At 41.3% G+C, this 18,701-nt stretch overlaps 1 protein-coding gene across 1 annotated transcript in view; it reads left to right on the forward strand.

The window, feature by feature from the left end:
- The window catches only part of LOC115778226 (neural-cadherin-like), a 319,537-nt gene that overhangs the window by 143,269 nt on the left and 157,567 nt on the right, over window positions 1–18,701 (forward strand). Inside the window, 7 exon segments of the mRNA XM_030726290.1 lie at window positions 4,177–4,345; window positions 5,273–5,443; window positions 5,939–6,111; window positions 7,529–7,696; window positions 10,459–10,708; window positions 17,649–17,776; window positions 18,001–18,187. Of these exon segments, the coding sequence (XP_030582150.1) occupies window positions 4,177–4,345; window positions 5,273–5,443; window positions 5,939–6,111; window positions 7,529–7,696; window positions 10,459–10,708; window positions 17,649–17,776; window positions 18,001–18,187 (1,246 nt within the window).

The following is an 18,701-nucleotide window of genomic DNA, read 5'->3' on the forward strand; positions in this document are numbered from 1 at the left end:
AAGCTTAGTTAGTCCTTAAGCTAAGTTAGTCCCTAAACTAAGCTGTTCTCTAAACTAAGCTAGTCTCTAAGCTAAGCTAGTTTAAGCTGAGCTAGTCTCTAAGCTAAGCTAGTTTAAGCTGAGCTAGTCTCAGCTAAGCCCCTCAAGCAAAAGAACTAAATAAAAATCTGGAGGAAAAAAGTGTTTCCATGTGCTGCTAACTGCTACCCAGGTCTAACAGTGTTTGGTGTTACAGTATATGCTAGTTACAGAGGGCCATTCACAGATACTGCTTCACAACTAACCTAATTCTGATTTCTCAGATATGAATGTCAGATTCCTCTAGTTGCACAGATCTCACCTAAAAATGTAGGGCGGCTCGACAGCAGGTCTGACACAGCAGAAGGCTTCACTGCTGCTTGCATTTGCTGAGCGCAGATTCACCTCTACAGGCTGTTCGTTTTGTTTTTGGAACCAAATCTTCCTTTTCAGTGATTTTTGTCCTGTTTGTATCTCATGTCTGCATGTCACTCACTAGAACACATGCAAGTTTTCCTTTTGTATCACAGCAAAAAAGGTTGCAGCACATTCTAGTCCATTTCTTCTTACTTGACATCCTCCACCCTGTGAAATGACTATTATTCATGCACACTTTGCAGTATCAGCGCTGAAACAATATGTAGTGCATCCCTATATAACTCTTACATTGTAACAACTCAAACTGCAGTGAAGTACAGTAATCACGGAGCTGACTGTCACACCACCTCTTGGTGTGTGTGTGTGTGTGTGTGTGTGTGTGTGTGTGTGTGTGTGTGTGTGTGTATTTGTTTGTTTCCATATAAAATGACTCCTCTGACCTCTGGAGGATTTGTTTCGCATTGGCTAACCACCAACAAATGGCACTTTAACCCTTTTGATTAATTACATGCTTGTATCCAATCCTACTTATCTTCCCCAATGTTCCAATAAAATCTGTGGAAGCCATAAAACAAATTTAGAAACACGAGGAGAAAAAAAAAGCTGTAGAAGCTTCTGGTGGCCACGAATGGAAAGGTTGAAAGAGTAGATAAAGGTAGAGCTTTATTGCATGATGGAAGAATGGGTGGCAGAGGAGATGAGTTAGAAAGAATGAGAGTAGGCATGGAGTAAAGGTAACATGAGACCATTTTAACAAAGCTCTCCTATAATTAATTAGGTGTCAAAGGAAGGCATCAACCAGCAGCACTGAGGTATTTCTCCCCTACTCTGTGTCTGTGGTACTCCAGCATCAATGCTTCAGTGAAAAGCAGGAGGTTTGATGGAGACAGAATAAGAGAGAAAGATGAAAGGCCACAGAGAAAGATACAATAAAGGTAAATTGAGTAAAACAGAGGCAGTGCTGAAATTAGGATAATAAAGCTCCTTATGTGTCTGACAGGTTCTGTGATTAACAAAATCTTTGAGCTAACCAACAGGGAGCAGCTACCTTACAGCATGCACAGAAGTGACAGCACTGAATAAATCTCTATGATGACTCCAAGAATGCGTGCGGTGTTAAACAGGGACCAGTCTTAATGTTTTTGGGTTGAATTTTAAAGTATTCGCTTCCTGGGTATATACAGTATATCACCCTTCCCTCGGGAAACTCCAGATCCTCCAACACTTAAAACTGAGAGAGCAGGTGATTCATAATTTAACTGTATTCTCTGTTATCCTTTCATATTTAGTAGATCCTGCACATTTTATAGCAGAAAGACATGGCTCCCAAAGCCATAAACATTATGCACAAACCGTTGTGCTGTTCCTTTTAGCAGGTTTATCTGTAGGGAATAACTGCTTCAGTGGAGCTGACATGGGCGTCATAATTGTGGATTTCTGTTTAGTTGCTCTCTGCTTTATTTTCAGATCTCCGTTTGCCATAAATTATGGTTGACTAATCCAAAAAGTACCTCCTACCTCTTTGTCCTGATCACTTTACCTTGTCCTCAAGGTTATGAAAAGATGTGAAGGAGAATCTATAAGATAGAACTGAGGAAAAGACGAGCAGGGAATCCAACAGCACTTACACTTAGCTCCTCAGAAATGTGATGCATGCATCGTTAATGACTTTTAAAACAAGAACTGGATGCACATGAGCTCTAAAGTGTACATACAGGCTCAATTATACATGTACACCCGCATAAATCTTTTAGTAAGTGGTGCTGAATAATTTCTAACTTGACAAGGCCAAGGCTTGTTAACTTTTCACTAGTGATCATGATTGACTACAACTGTTGCCAGCATAAAAAGGATTTGTTTGACAGAACTCACTGGATTGACCAATGCTGGGAACAATGGGAAAGTCCAAGGAAGTCAGTGGTGATCTAAGAAGAACTGTGGATTTACTCAAGTTGGGCAGGTCTCTCTGAGCCATTTCTAAACTGCAGATTCCAAGATCATTATTTTAATGTACATAAGTACAAGCTATTCTGATGTCACCGCTTTGCCTGGAAGAAGACCCAAACTGTCACTCTCAGATGAAAGGAAATTGGTTTGGATGTTCATGAACAACCTGGGAACCACCGAGGCTCAAGCCTGTCATGAACTGGAAATTGCTGGAACACCAGCATTACTGTCCACAGTGAAACAAGTTTTACATTGCCATGGACTGAGAGGGTGCAAGAAAGAAGCCTCTGCTGTACACAGTACAGTACGAAAGCCTTCTGGAGGAAAGCTTTGTGGTCAGACGAGACATGGATTAAACTATTTGGCCACAGTGACGAGAGGTGTGTTTAGAAGAGTAACGGTGAGGCGTTCAAACCTAAGAACACTGTACAAACTGTCAAGCATGGTGGTGGTAGCATCATGGTCTGGGGCTGTTTTGCTGCCAGTGTTAGATGTTACATGGATGGAATAATAAAGGAGGACAACAACCCCAAATCCTTCAGCTTCAACTCAAATCAATAGCTCAATAGATAAAACTTGGACACTGTTGGGTGTTCCAACAGGACAATGATCTCAAACACACAACAAAACTTGTTTTAGAATAGATAAAGCAGGCTAACATCAGGCCTTTGGATGGCCTTCCTAAAGCCGTGACCTCTATCCTATTGAACATTTGTGGACTACACTTAAAAGTCGAGTCAGGAAACCAGCCGATTCTAACAAACTCTACCAATTCTCCCATAAGAGTCGTCAGATAACCGGCCAGGATTATGCTGATGGCTACCCAAAGCATCTGCTCAAGGTGCAACTTGCTTAAAGGGGCATTTAACCAAATATTAGCAAAGGTGGAAAAGTAAAGGTAGGTATTTTTGTGCAAAACTAACTGAACCTCATGCTATATTAATCTAATAATAAAATAAGTACATGGGAAAATAAACTCTTTTTTTTAAGCTTTGCCTTCACACCTAAACAGAAGAATGAGTAGTCGGGTTAAATTAGGATTTCTAAAATAAGTTCTAACATGTGCATCGATTTTGCTCCCTAAAACTTTGTCCTCTTTGTCCAAAATTAAATTCACATTGCAGGGTCTGTGTTTTGATACAGACCTGCCGGAGGTCACTGCGAGGCTTCCAGGGGTGAACCAGACCTAGTGGGAGCACTGGGAGACACACATGTGGCAGTTTGTTTTTGTTTAATCCTGCTGAAGGCTTTTAGTACAGAACACACACACTACACACCAAAAGATTCACCTACACTATATTGCTTAAGGTATCCACTCACCCAGATCATTGAATTCAGGTGTTCCAATCACTTCCTGCCACTGCGAGCCAGGCCGTCTCATCCAACAAGGATGGTCAAAAATTCCCATAAACACTCCTAAACCTGTTATAGCTGCAAAGGGTGGGCCCACATCATACTAAACCCTATGGATTAAGAATGGATGTTACTCAGGTTCATGTGTGTGTGAAGGCAGATGAGTGAATACTTTTAGCAGTGTATTCTATTTCAAAATGCCAAAGTCACAGCGACCACATCACCAAGCAGGTTTTGCTTCATGGCTTCTAGGATTGGCTCAAAGACCCCTGAATCCACTCCTTCCACTTTAAACAGGTTAAGTAAAAGTAGACAAAAACTTTTTGTCCTCCCAATAAATGACTGCTGTAGTCATTTCAAATCTGTCCTTTCAACATTTAACTTCCCACACGCTTTTGCTGACTGCTTGGATGGAATGGAGTATTGATCGAAGTTTCTCTTCCTCCCACGTGTCCCCTCTACTCCTCTCATTCTCCTCAGTGTCAGCAGTACCGTGAGAGCACATCAGTCCTGGAGAGCCAGCCAGCGGGGACGTTTGTTCTGCAGGTTCATGCTGTGGATGCTGACGAAGGCTCCAATGGCAGGGTCACATACGGCTTCATGCACAAAGACTCCACTGTGCCTGCATTCAGTATTCACCCAGATACCGGTACTGAGAAACACACACATTCTCATGCAAACATACACACATAGAGAAGAGCACACATACTTTTTTCACATGTGGAGATTTTTATACAGGTGTGTTTCCTTTCAGTCACCTGTCTGTTATTGATACAGTATAATAAATGAATGGAAAAAGTGTTAAACACAAGCTTCCCACTGTCCTTGGGATTTTGATCAATAACCCTCCTTTTTTTTTTTTCTATTTCATCTTAAAGTCAATTTTTTTAAAAATCTGGTAACGCTTTCTTTTACAGCCCGCCCTTAGGCCGTAACTACGCGTATTTTACAGGGATTTACCCTGTAAAATATGTGTAGTTACGGCCTTAGTCAAAATAGTACAGCCTAATTACACATAACTTAAATTTACTTACAGGGTAAATCCCTGTAAAATACGTGTAGTTACGGCCTAAGGGCAGGCCGTAAAAGAAAGCTATCCCAGAAATCGTTATGCTTTCCAACCATATTTCAGCCAAATTCCTGATAGAGCCTCCTGTAAAGGTTAAAATAGCATTTGCTGATCGGATCAGTTCAGTTTTCATGTAGTCGTGGCAAATATTGTTTTGCATTAAGGCAAAAAAACCACAAAAAAAAACAATGAATCTGAGTATACAGCTTTTCATTCAGCAACAACAGTGGAGCGGGGAGAATTGTAAATGACATTGCTAAAAATGATTTCTAAAATAAATAATAAAGACAATTCTCTTTGGACTTGACGATAACTACTTTTGAAAAACTCTCATTTTCTTTCATAATGGTCCTCTCATCTTCCCTGCTGTGTTTAAAGTTTAGCTCGGAGGCAGGCAGAGGCAATCATTTTAGTGTTAAATTACAAGTACTCTGGGGGGACACGAGCCCAAGCAGTGTTTGGTGTGATTCAGCGATCTGATCAACCTCGTTATCTCCGTCTTTCCAGGAGTAATTGTGACAGCCAGGAAATTTGACCGTGAGCACCAGAGGGAGTATGCGGTGACAGTGACTGCCACTGACCAGGCGGCCGACCCGCTGATTGGCATTTGTCAGCTGAACATCCTCATTCTGGACCAGAACGACAACAGCCCCAAGTTTGAGAACATCAGATATGAGTGTCAGTAGATATCAGCTTGACCTGCCGCATTACAGAATGATAACACATTCATACAGCTTTTAAAAAAAAGAAGAAAAGAACATTTTCCCTATTTTGACAACAAAAGCTGATGCTAATGAGCTAACAGTGTTGGTTTTAGTATTGCTATGATGGCAGGATTTTTAGTGTTACAGAGATACTGCTGCTCAGAGTTGGAGCTCTTTACTAATTGCTCGTGTTTTCAGTGTTTCATGTCACCGGGGAGTTTCTTTTGTCTTTGTTTTTTGCTTTCTGTTTTTGCTTGTTTATGCCTCAGATTTGTTGTCAAATTGCTGAATTCCTCTCTTAATGACTTTTTGTTTTGGTTTTTTTTGCTGAAGTTTGTCTAAATTTTTTAGTGTTTTCTGCTGTTTCAAGTTCAGTTTGAGCTCGCTTGCCCCTTTGCACCGATGGATGCAGAATCAGAGCAGTAATTAAGGCCTGTTAACCACCTTTCCTCCTATTCTTCTCCCACAGACTTCCTCCGTGAGGATACTATGATTGGAACGAGTTTCTTGCGGGTGGCAGCTCATGATGACGACTTTGGGACCAACGCCGCCGTCACATATTCCATGTCTAATGAACAGCCCGAGTACCTAAGGGTCAACCCACTGACAGGCTGGGTGTATGTTAACCAGCCTATCTCACAGGTACAACGTGGCCACGCCTTGGATAACATTTTCTTTTTAAAGGCTTAACTCATACAGTTTTCAGTTCATATGGAAGTTCATAATGAATTTCCATATATATAAAAACTATATGAATAATCTATGGAGTTGATCTTGTTGGATTTTAGGATAATCGAATTACTTGGAGCTTCAAGCTTTTCTAATTTATAGAAAAACTGTGAAATTACACAACTTTAATAATTCTACTGAAGAACTATAAAAATATTGCAGGGAACATCAGTGTGTAACTGAACTAAACCACTTCTCCTAGTATCCAAGTACATTTGCATTCCAGCCCTTTATTTGCTGACCGTGAGGGGGCAGAAGTCCCGTGGCCAGCAGCAGACAGCAGCCCCTGAATGTCTTCACTAAGGCCCCTTTTTTAGCCTGCAGGAGAGTATCTGTTATTTCTCTCACTTCACTGGTTCTGCCTGCTTCACTGCCAACAAGAAAAACAATCTTGGTGGGAACATGAACGAGCAATAGAAGAAATTGCCACGTAGCCTGTACAAAACAAGTCTGCACATCAGATGAGTGCTGTAGTGATAAAAGCCCCCGAATCAGCAGCGCACCATCTTCCAGTGCCAAGACAAATGAGTGTTTGGATGCTCGGCACCTTGCATCTTACGCTGACCTCTGGAACCAAGCCAGTGTCTTTTTTTTTATTTCGCTGGATTGTTCACCAGAACGCAGCCATGTTTGAAAATACAAACTTTTTTTTCCCACTAATGAGTACAAATGAACACATCCAGGCTACTCCTACATGCTTACTTCAACCTTTGCCAGCCTGACAGCCTCAGCATCTTAATTGCTGAGAGCAAAGATTGAAATGAAAAGCTTTTTTTCTAACTACAGTGAATAAGGCTGGTGGGAAAAGCTTTTATTTCACTCAAAAATATCACATTCCTTTGAGGCGGCAGAATGTGTCCATAATGTCCATGGGCTGGTTCATACAGCATGAGGCCCTGGACAGAATGCATTATTCTTCTCCAACACATGACAGTGCATCCTTGCTGGGGTTACAGACTCTCTGTAGATCATTTCCTCTGATTGGAGCGGATAAAGCTAATTGCTCTTGTAAGGGTTACAAAACTCCATTCCACTCGGCTGCTCGACAATGAGCCATGCCCTTCAATCAATACTCTTATCTTTAAGTATGTTTACCCGAATGCAGCCTACAGTCGATTTCATCCTGCACTGAAGTGTGGAAAATGGATTGGTTGCTGAGATCTGTTTGATCTGGTTTCACATTGTTCTTGTGTCTTTAAGGAAGCTGTAATTATGTACCCTTCTGTCATACTTAATACCGACATAAGAAGACAAAATTAAGTGACCACCTCTTTTTTTTTGTGTGTGTGTGTGTGTGTGTGTGTGTGTGTGTGGGGATTTGTTCCCACAGAGGACCTACATCACCAGGGACATTGTGGCTACAGATGGGGGAAACAGGAGCAGCTCAGTGGAGCTGGCTGTTACCATCACCAACGTGAAGAATCAGCCTCCACAGTGGGAAAAAGACAGCTACAACGTGGTCATACCAGAAAACACCGTCCGAGACACGCCCATCGTGGTATGTTCCCGAGGCTTGCACAAACACATACGGGATGCTTATAATGGGAAAGACGTGTTTATTTGAAGAGCAATCAGATGATCCCCTGTGAGGAGCACTTGGTGATGGTGGGAAGAAAGAACTCACTTTTAGTGGGAAGAGGACTCGAGCAGAACCAGGCTAACAGAATTCTGGGTTTAACAGGGAAACAATGAAGAGAAGCTAAAATGGGAGAAATATGATATCTCTTTGTATTCCTTACAAATAAATAAATCGCCCTAAAGCTTAGAGAAGCAGGCTCGTCTCTTCAGCCAGTCTGGACGGATCTGGGTGGGCAGTGCAGTGTTTGCTCCCTCCCTCATTACCATCACTAGCATGCCCTTAAGTTCTGCCTCCACCGGTGGCATTGGGAAGATTCACCATAAGAATGTGTGTAGCAGTGTCATGAACTTCCTGCAAAAAGCAACTTAGATCACAAAATAAATGTTAGAGAGATAAGATTTTAAGAAAAAGAGAGATTTAATTTATAGTAACTGAAAATACAGATGTCACAAACAAAGAAGAAGAAGTGTTACTGCAGTTCACAGACTGCAGCTGTAACTCTCACCAAAAACTCACACGTATGCCATGAACGTATTTTTATACTTCCATATTTGTTTGTTTGGGTGAATACTTACCTTTGATTTTTAAATCCAATATTTTTTATTTTTGCCAAACTGTCCTAATTTGGAGAAAAGCGGGTTTGGTGGTGTTTGCAGAGAGTAGGAGTCTGGCTGGCAGTGGGGCTGTTTGTGCTCGTTTTTCAGGAGCAATTAGCAAATAAGTAATGCTACTGTTTTCACAGGCAAACTCTTTCTGTATACAAAGACCTGCTACATTGTAATCCATTTTTCATGGAAACTGTTTTTTTTTTCCAAAAAGTTTTAGTTGTTTTTTCTCAGCTTGTTTTTTCACTTTGTTCTTCAGTAATGAAGGTGTTGTGTGCAAACACTGCTTTTATACACAAGCATGAATTTTGAAATTTTGAAACCTTATGATGTTACTTTTAAAAATAAAGAAAAACCGGTTGTATAAACTATAGAGCAACATGGAAAAATCAGTCCAGGCATCAAACTAAAACCCATTATGCAAAGTTTCTGGCTTATTGTTGACCAAAGATGTTTGTTGCATGTTAATCCTGATGTTATCCCTCCATAAACCCCTTATTGTCTTAAGAGGAGAGGAGTGGCCCATTTTGTGTTGGTCTTCCCTCACAATCTTATTACAGCTTTGATGTGTTTTTAAGGCGTTCAGTCGGTCTTAATGGTGAGCAACAACAAAAGAGTGTAACTGTGTAGGAAGCGTGTGGGATGCTAGTGGAGCTGCAAGTTTAGGAACCACAGCTATAGAAAAATGCAGACATTCAAAAACACCATTAAATCTGTTGATTCATTGGGTTCATATGTATCCTCCTCAGTATTTATGGGCACTGCCTTTTCATGCCACTAACACGTTTTCACCTGATCAACAGTATTCTTTAAGACTCTCCTGAAAGCATTTTAATCCATTAAAGTTTATGATGAATATTTGAACTCAAAGGGTGGAAATAAAAAGACATGGGAGAACACTTTATACGGCACTGTGTGCGTTTAATTGTGTTTGTTCAAGATGCGGAGAAAGGGAGGCGCACAGAGCACGGTCCCTGCGGTACGGAGCATAAATCGAGATGGCAGATCAGTGTTGATTTGACTATTAAGCAAAGATGAAATGACTCGCTGTGGGTTGTTATATCTCTGCCATGGACAATTTTACGTTTTTATGTCCTAAATCGGGGCAAACAGTCGTCACACGTGTTTGCTAGTTCTGCATGCCTCGGGGTGTCTCATTATTGTAGCTGCTCTGCAGGTTGAATGGATACGGCTAGGTCACCCATAGGCAAGCCGCATCGTGCCCGAGATGGCATTTTTGATTTTAATTGGGGTGTATGTGGCATCAGCTTTGAATAGCTTCTCCTTAATTAGTTTATGGAGAAAGCAGAATGAAGAGCAGAGTGTGTTTCCCTTTCATCCCACAAGATTTCAGTGGGTTGAACAGTTTGAGACTTTCTATTATTTTAGCGTTCATTATTATGGGCTGTAAAATGCTGTTTTGTTCCATTTGGGCAGATCGTTTTTCTCCTGTTTGTAATGCACACTTCAGCTGAAGCTCAGCAGCAGCTCTCTGCACTTCCCTTCCTGTCCTGAGGGTCACTGCTGGAATTTAGCATTTTTCCTGCTCTCAGAGTTGGTAATTGGACACATGTCAAAAATTTACCAAATGCAGATCACTGTTGGTTTTCAGGATTTTTGAGCTGTTGGTCATCTCTCAGGGAAAATGAACACGAGTGACTTCCAGATGTGAGAAAATGCAGACTGCGTGTGCAGACAGATGATTACCCAAAGCTTTCTGTGGGTTTAAACGTGAATCCAGTCGTGTGTTTGAGACAAATAGGACGACTTACAGGGAGTCAGAGTAACCCATTTGTAGTGTCGCTTTACATAATGGGAAAGACAGTAAATTACATAATTTATTGAGTTTTCTGTGCATCATTAGTGGACTTGGACCATTTCAAAGGCTGTCTTTCCCAGGCGTGGATGAGTCCTAGAGTAAACCACCTTCCACAGAGATCTTGGTAGAATTTCTTTCAGTCTAGTAAACTGGTTGTCAAAGCCCCTCCTCTGTGGTGATGTTATGCAGACTAACATAAGTGAGGGATCCTATTATTTTGGTACTTATTCCCCTTTTCTTGTCTCTGTTCCAAAAAGACCATCAAAGCCACGTCTCCTCTCGGGGATCCCAGAGTAACTTATAACCTGGAGGACGGGATGGTCCCAGAGACCAACATGCCAGTTCGTTTTTACTTGACCCCCAACCGGGAGGATGGCTCTGCATCCATCCTGGTGGCAGAGCCCCTGGACTATGAGACCACCAAGAACTTCATGCTGCGGGTTCGAGCGCAGAATGTCGCTGCTGTACCACTGGCTGCCTTCACCACAGTCTATGTCAATGTCACTGGTAAGATCCCTTCTTTTAATCCCCTCTTTCTTATTTTAATCTCCAACTGTAACATGTTTTATTGGATATCTCCCTCAGTAATAATTCAGCATTTCATTTGTCACATCTATGCACATTTTATTTCTTAAAATATCTTTAAGATTGCAGTTATTAATAGCTATTTCAAGAATAAAAGCCTGTTAAGTGAGCATTCAGAAGCAACGCAGTGCTGTAAGAACAAGGACAGCGTTACAAAGATGCATTCAGGAGCAGGAGGGACATTAATGCGAGGAAGTTCAGTAAGGAATACATTTTCTGCTGCGTTTTTATCACAGCAGCACAATCCCAGAAGAGCTGTTTGTGTGTAACATGAACGTTAAACAGAATGAATCGGTGAGTTTGAGAACTTCCACAAGACCCCCACTGACTGACTGACTGACTGACCAACTGACCACTGATTGAGTGATTCTGACCGTGTAAATGTAAATAAAATTTAAAAAAAAACAAAATACATTGGAAATGGGAAAAAAAACACCCTGTGATTAACATCCCTCTAATTTCATGTACTTTATGAAAATTATCTCTTTATATTTGTTTTTAAACTGTTGTCTGGATATTGCTGTCATTCCACACTTAAACCTTTCCTATTTCCTATTTACGCCACATATGAATACAGAAAAACTTCTGGGCGTGTGAAAACTTTAGATTTAATGTAGCCCTCCTGACGTTATGCACTGCTCAGTAACAGAGGTGGGAAGTAACGAAGTACAAATACTTCGTTACTGTACTTAAGTAGATTTTTCAGGTATCTGTACTTTACTTAAGTATTTATTTTTCTGACTACTTTTTACTTTTACTACCTACATTTTTACACAAGTATCTGTACTTTCTACTTCTTACATTTTCAAACAGACTCGTTACTTTTTAACACGTCAGAGAGAAGTTTGCATTTCCGGTCAGTGCGCCGTCAAACATCAAACGATCTGAGCCTAAACGGAGGAATAATAACACATTAGAGACAATCGTACTGGTGTATCCTCCATCATCGGGGCTTATCTCGTACAAAGGGATTAAATGCGCAAACCCATATAATTAATGTCTCATTTATAGCCCTATAATCAGGGGTCACAGCGGGCCGGACCGAGTCCGTAAGTTGCGCTGCGGCACATAAACAGCTTAGCTAGCGCTACTGAAGAGGAGCGAGCATGAAGGGAGTAACGTGTGGCAGGTAAATGCAACGTTAATAAATGCTCAACAAATATCAGCAAACACAGAAAGTGTGTGCAGTTTGTTACACAGCTAGCTAAAAGAAGAGCTGCTGCATTTCAGGGAGAGCAAAGAGAGAGAAGTTCACTCAGAGATGGAGAAAGAGGACAGGAGAGGAAGAAGAGAGGTTAGAGTTAAAGGAAAGGACTGGAAAATAAACTGAAGTATGCTGACTTTGTTTAATTCAAAGATTCTATGAAAATACTGCAGTTTAGGTTAGCTTGTTGTACTGTATTTACAGTAAAGCTCTGTGTTGGACTGGAGCACAGTGTTTGTGTTCATGGTCAGAGTTACAGGTTACATCAGTGCAGCAGAGATGAGTCTGAATCAAAGCTGCTGATGCTGAGGTCACTGAGTCCAACATTTCTACAGCCTGTATGCGGTCAGTGTAGGGGATGGAGATCAGCTCAGAGAGCTGTGAAATACTGGGTTACATCTTTGTGAGTTCACTTCATCCACACAGAGCAGTAAACCTCAGAGCAGCAGCAGCAGGTCAGCTGATCACAGCCTGCACACCAACATCATTTACTGGAGCTCACAATAGAAAGCTGTGATTCTTCTCCCCATGCAGAGCCACTACAGCTGATCTTAGGGTTCCTCCACCTTCTGAATCCCACTGTAACCCCTGAGTATCCTCATGTTGGTGTTTAGGTGGAGGCACAGTCACCCTCTACTATGGAGGACACAGAGAATAGAGCTGTGTTTAAATTCCCTTTCACAGTTTGTGTCCTACATAACAGATTCAAGCTGAGTGCATTCATTAGGATTAAAATTTAGATTGGAATAACATTTGTATTCTCATGTAATATTATTTTATATTATTACAATAATATATAATGAGGTTCGGTTAGTTTTACACAAAAATAGCAGGTAGAAACATCCTCCAAAGAACTACTTTTACTTTCTTACTTTGAGTACATTTCAGAGCCTGTACTTTTTTACTTTTACTTAAATAGAGAAGTTGAACCAGTACTTTGACTTTTGCTAAAGTATTTTTTAACATAAGTACTTGTACTTCTACTTAAGTACAGAATGTCAGTACTTTTGCCACCTCTGCGCAGTAAATTAAAGGAACACTTTTTAATCAGTTCAGCATCAGTCAGTAAACCTCTGTGATACTGATGTGGTCAGTAAGTATCAGAGGGGGGGTGTTCATCAGTTTCAGCTGCTTTGGCGTTCATGACATCATCAACCACAGGTGCACTAGAGGGGCAACAGTGAGACACCCCCCAAACAGGAATAGTTTTAGGTAGAGGACACAGTTTTCCCAGGCAGTTACTGAAGGAGTGACAAGTGGGTTGTCATATAGTGTATTGGCATTAGCACTTTAAATATGACTGGGTAGCATTAGCAACTTATAGGTGACAGGCTGTGTTGTTTATGGGGGGGTTTGTCATCATTTTCTCTTGTGTTTTGATGGGTGAAGTCAGGCTCTGGATTTTCTGGTTTTTAAGAGGCCCGCAGCACTCTTGACTTTGGGAACCGCTGATAAAGAAAAATAATATTGGCCCTAACAGTGACCCCTGTGGTACGCCAAACATTGATTTGTACTCTATATCGTCACAAATTGTTGCCTGTTATTTAAATAACTTTTAACCCAATTTAGCACAACCCGCTTATCCCAGATCTTTCCAATTTATTTCATAATATTTCATGGTTAATTGTGTCAATTGTTGTGTCAACTGTAAGTTTTATTGTTCATGAAATTTGTAATTGCTTCTATGAGATCTGTTAATGCTAAAGTTGGTATTGACTGTCAGAGCAGTTTGTGTTTGTCAGTCGGAGCTGCACTTCCAAAGATCCAGATTAGAGCGTGTGGGGCAGCAGCTTGGTGTTAATGGGCTGCATTAATGTCTACATTTCACTGCTGTTCTATTATCTGAGAGCACAAAAAGACAAACGTGTCCATAATAACAGATTTATTGTGAACCTGGCTGTGTTAAAATGCAGTATGAGTATAGAGAGCAGGGCAGAAGCAGATCTAAGCAGCTGAGTTTAACAGCATCAGAGCACATAAAGCATTACGGTCACACCCAGTTCCTTTGCTCTCATTTCATTTCCCCAAACTCAACAAGCAGCAGCCGTCAGACGGCAGCTGGGTTCTCCTGTTCCTTCATGGTTTCGGTTCCTCGGTGACAGAAGAACATGAAGGTGTTAGTTTGGTTATTTATTAGCAGCATTTTTAACATTGTTTTACTTGCTGTCACGGAGACCTTTTTTGATATTTTACTGGAGCTGTTAAAGCCAGCAGACTGCATTAACAACAAAGCAAACAGTAAAAGCCTCAGAGAACGCGGCGTCGCTCTGATGTTTAACACATTAGTTGGATTTAGAACGAATGTGTTAAAATATCGAGCACACAAACTAACCTAGTGAGGCAGCAACAGGTTGTGTGTTTATTAGTGAAAACAATTAGTTGCAGCTCGACACACACGCACGCTGCTGCTAAAACGTATGATTCCTTTTGAGCATTTTCATCTTCTGTAATGTGCTTTGGCTCACGGCAGCACAGAGGTCATCGTTCATGTTGTTTCTGTTGTCGTTATTCAGCGCTGATGTGTCATTGTATTAGCCTGTTTCTAAATTGAGGCCACAGAGGAGAAAAGAATGAGGAGAGGCAGCAGGGCAGTCCAAGTCTGACTGAGCTCCGGTTTTCCAGTCGAGTTGTTTAAAGCTACACAAATCCAAATTATTTGCAGACCTCGACAGCTGCTGGGAGCGAGGGATGAGACTAAGACTGCAACATATATACTTAACCCCAGTGCCCCACTTCCATTGCAGAGAGATTTCACCCAGTCCATTATAGCTCACGATTTCCTGAGGTCGTCACTCTTCGCCTCTCTGTTGTTATTTCTCCTACTGTTATCATTTTGGTCTGTTTCAGCTAATAGGAAGGCCCTGCTGACCAGCCAGGAGTCGTACCCCAACCCCGAATGCCCCAGAAACCCATGCATAGAATTCCCTTGCAACATGCTTGCATGCACACGTACCCTATTTCATCCGACTGGTCTTAATCCAGTAAGAAATAATTAATTCTCAGAGAGCCTTTCTTTCTGTCTCCCCCCGTTTCCCTTATCTGTCTTAATAAGAAAGCTCTTTGACTTCTCCAGAGGCAGTGAGCCTGAGGAAGGGGGGGGTCTGTAATGGATTTAAGGCTCCATTTTTAATTCATAGATTAAGACATTTGCTGAGAAGAAAGGAAAAAGGAAAAAAGGCATATGGAGCAGCATTAGGTTTAATGTGTTGCTCTATTCAAGTCATTTCTGTAATGCTTTTGGCCTTAAATCAGCTGTGGTAAAATCTGGCTTCTGCTGTTCAGGAAAACGTTCATGTTCTTTCTCGCTGCCTCTCGGTCCTGCCTGTGTGTTATCTGCTCATAGCTTGTAACTCGCTTTCTTTCTTTTTGTTATGGTTCAAGGTAAGTGATGCTGAAAAGAGGGAGATTTTCTGTCCATTATTGACGGCCCTAATTCACGCTTTGATCCTCACTTTGACCCCAGCTGTGGAAAAAGAGTCGCAGCATTGAAAACGGTGTGAAGACATCATTTGTTAGAGCTACAATAAATGCATGAAAAGGCTGGAAAGAGAGTAACAACTGCATCCCACTGTGCTAATACTCATCCCTCATGATGGGGAGGATCAGTTAAAGGCAAAGTTACCTTTGCAAGAAAGTTGTTTTTATTTTTTAGAAGATATGCAACATCAGAATAATGAGTCTTGCCAGGCTGTGTGCTTAAACCACAGATGTTTGGACAAATTGGCATGTTGTGGGTGCTACTGGCCAATTAAGTCACAGCAAGAATGCTTTAACTTGGATACCTACACTGACAATTTACTTGCTTTCAAAGTCCCTCAGACTGCAGCTTGTTTTCCATCTCAGTGCTTTCTGTGTGTTCTGGGTCATTGATCCAGTTGGTTGAAGTTAGTCCGTGTTGGGCAGTAATAGATGGCTGGTTCATGCACTCAGATATTCCCATTTTCCAAAGAGTTTTCCAGGACAATTTTCCAGATGATCCTTTACAACAGAGCACGTGGTATGTCCGGTTAAAGGCAAAGCGTGTTCATACCAAATACTCATTTGATTTGAGTTTTTGGGGGGTTTTGTATTATGTATGTATGTTGTATTAAAAGAGCCACTTTGTAGTCACAGACAAACTGCACTGCAGAGGGGTTTAAACGAACTGATGCAAGATTTTGCAACTCTGGAAAGTCATCACGAATACAATTATTTTAGATTTGTTACAATGATTAAAACATAGTTTTCATATTACTTTAGAAAATCTACTAGGAATAAACACTTGCACATATTTGATTAGTTATTTCAGTGCCTTACTGGATAAGTTTCCAAACTGTCTGGCAAAACTAATTAATTAGTTTTTTCTCCTTTTACAGATGTTTTAAATAATGTAGAAGAACGCGACCTTTTTATCTTCACTTTTTATATAACAGGAGTGCTTTGCTTGTTTTAATAGCAATTAAAATTGTGGGAAAAAATCAAGTTAATTGCAGAGCGAAATAAAATGAAGTTCTGATCACAAACAGTTTGTTTGAAAGTTCGTGGCTTCATGTGACCGGACGCTGAGATGAAGCAGCTCCAACACAAACTGTGTTTATTTGGGGGCCAAACTTCAAAGAAAGTCGAGAGGATTCATATTTATGAAGTGCTGAGTTACATAATGTGGGGTTAAAAGATATGAAGAGTCAATGCAAAGCCATCAGGAGGGGAGAAATATGCTCTGTGTGTGTGTTTGGTGTTGCTGCAGTCAAATGCTGACATGTGGACAGCTGGAAATGGAAAGAATGAACTCATATTTCAAGCTGGGATAAAGACAATCATGGCTAAATAAGCACGCCACCCTAAAAGGCTCTGATTACCAAGAAAAACATGTCAGTTGACATGTCCAGCCGGTCTCAGCAGATGACCCCCCCCTCCCTGAGCCTGGTTCTGCTGGAGGTTTCTTCCTGTTAAAGGGAGTTTTTCCTTCCCACTGTCATCAAGTGCTGCTCATAGTTTTGACTGTTGGGTGTTCTCTGTATTATTGTAGGGTCTTTACCTACAATACAAAGCGCCTTGAGGCGACTGTTTGTTGTGATTTGGTGCTATATAAATAAAATTGAAGTGAATTGAATGGAACTGAATTAAATGATGAGAACAGGGGAAAGTTGAGGGAAAATAATGGAGAAAAATTAAGAATTTGTGCAAAAAAAATGGCAGTGACTGCAACAGGCTGCATGCAAGTTGATGTGTTCTAAAATAAAAAAATGAAGTTCGTAATGTTTCACTGATTTTAGTTGAGAACTTTGTTCTCTGTGCTCTCCAAAGTGGTCCAGTGTGCAGCTCCATGGAGCACTCAGAGGCTACCTTCACCACCAAGCCAGTGGGTTAGTCATGGGTGCTTTGAAGAAGAATTAACCTGTCATGTTTTGAAGGGTGAGAGCAGGCATGCGGATAACATGCAGACCCCACGCTGAAAGGAGCTGCCCTGTGCAGGGTGTTAACCCACTATGTTCTTGCTGTGATGCAGCAGTGCTGCCAGCAGAGCCGCCGTGCTGCAGAAGTGAAACGTTACTGCTCATTGTTGTCTAGTTTCCCCGCGCAAAACGTTCATCAGTTATACACAATATTTCTGTTAAATGCAGAAACATCTGTAGCATACACTGAGCACTCTGTATCTCCTTTTTCTTCCCACTCCAGATGTAAATGACAACGTCCCTTTTTTTACTTCCTCCATCTACGAGGCCTCGGTCACTGAGGGAGCAGAGTCGGGAACTTTGGTTTTCCAGGTTTCAGCTAATGACTTAGATTTGGGCCCCAATGGCAAGGTGAAAACAAAGTCTCACGCACAGAGAAACACACCAGCTATCATAAAAAGTAATAATGCTGCTCTTGCATGTGAAAGGCTGCTTTTGAATGCCTGTTTTGTATTATGTTCAGTCTGTTTTTCATTATCCAAGAGGTCGTCTTCCTTGCTGTGTAAATTTGCACTAATTAACTCAGTTTTAGCATCTGGCCTTCTGTATAATTGTGTCTGCCCCCACCCCCCCAGATCTCTTACTCCCTGCTGGAGGATCGCAGTGGGGACCATCAGTATTTCCGTATCGACCCAGAGCTGGGCTTCCTCTACACTCAGGCTGTTTTTGACCGTGAGACCAAAAGCTCCTACCTGCTGGAGGTGCAGTCGGTGGATGGCTGGGAGTCAGCGCGGCCCGGCAGGCACGGGCAGCCCAACTCTGGTAAACAAGCCTGACGCTACACACGACATCTTGTAAACAGATCAGTAGTTCAGCTGTGGCTGCCGCGGTGTTTTTGGTACATTTTTATACTGTGGTAAAACGCTGCCAAACAGGAGCTAGGTTTAATAATCAGCATTAAAGTGTAATACACATGAGGGAGGCAATAATTTAAAACAGGAGGAAAAACACTGAATATTTAAATAATCTGCAGGTTTTTACCATTTTAGGCAAAGTTTACATGTTGACCAGACATTATTGTTATTTAGTACTACAGGATACACCATGGTACCTTCAAATATTTAGAAATTACTGCCATAGATGAACCAGTCTGCAGTTTTTCCTCAAACACGGGGACATGAGGTTGAAAGTCAGCCTTAAAAATCCAAAATGACTTCAGTTACATCATTAAAACTCGCTGATGTATGTAAACATCTTGATTTGTGTTATCGTGAAACAAAAGTGAAACGATGGTCTGCTGATGATCTGTTTACTGTGTGTTAAAATGTTCTCAACA

Source organism: Archocentrus centrarchus, chromosome 3 (assembly GCF_007364275.1).
Source record: "Archocentrus centrarchus isolate MPI-CPG fArcCen1 chromosome 3, fArcCen1, whole genome shotgun sequence".
NCBI classification, from domain to species: Eukaryota; Metazoa; Chordata; class Actinopteri; order Cichliformes; family Cichlidae; genus Archocentrus; species Archocentrus centrarchus.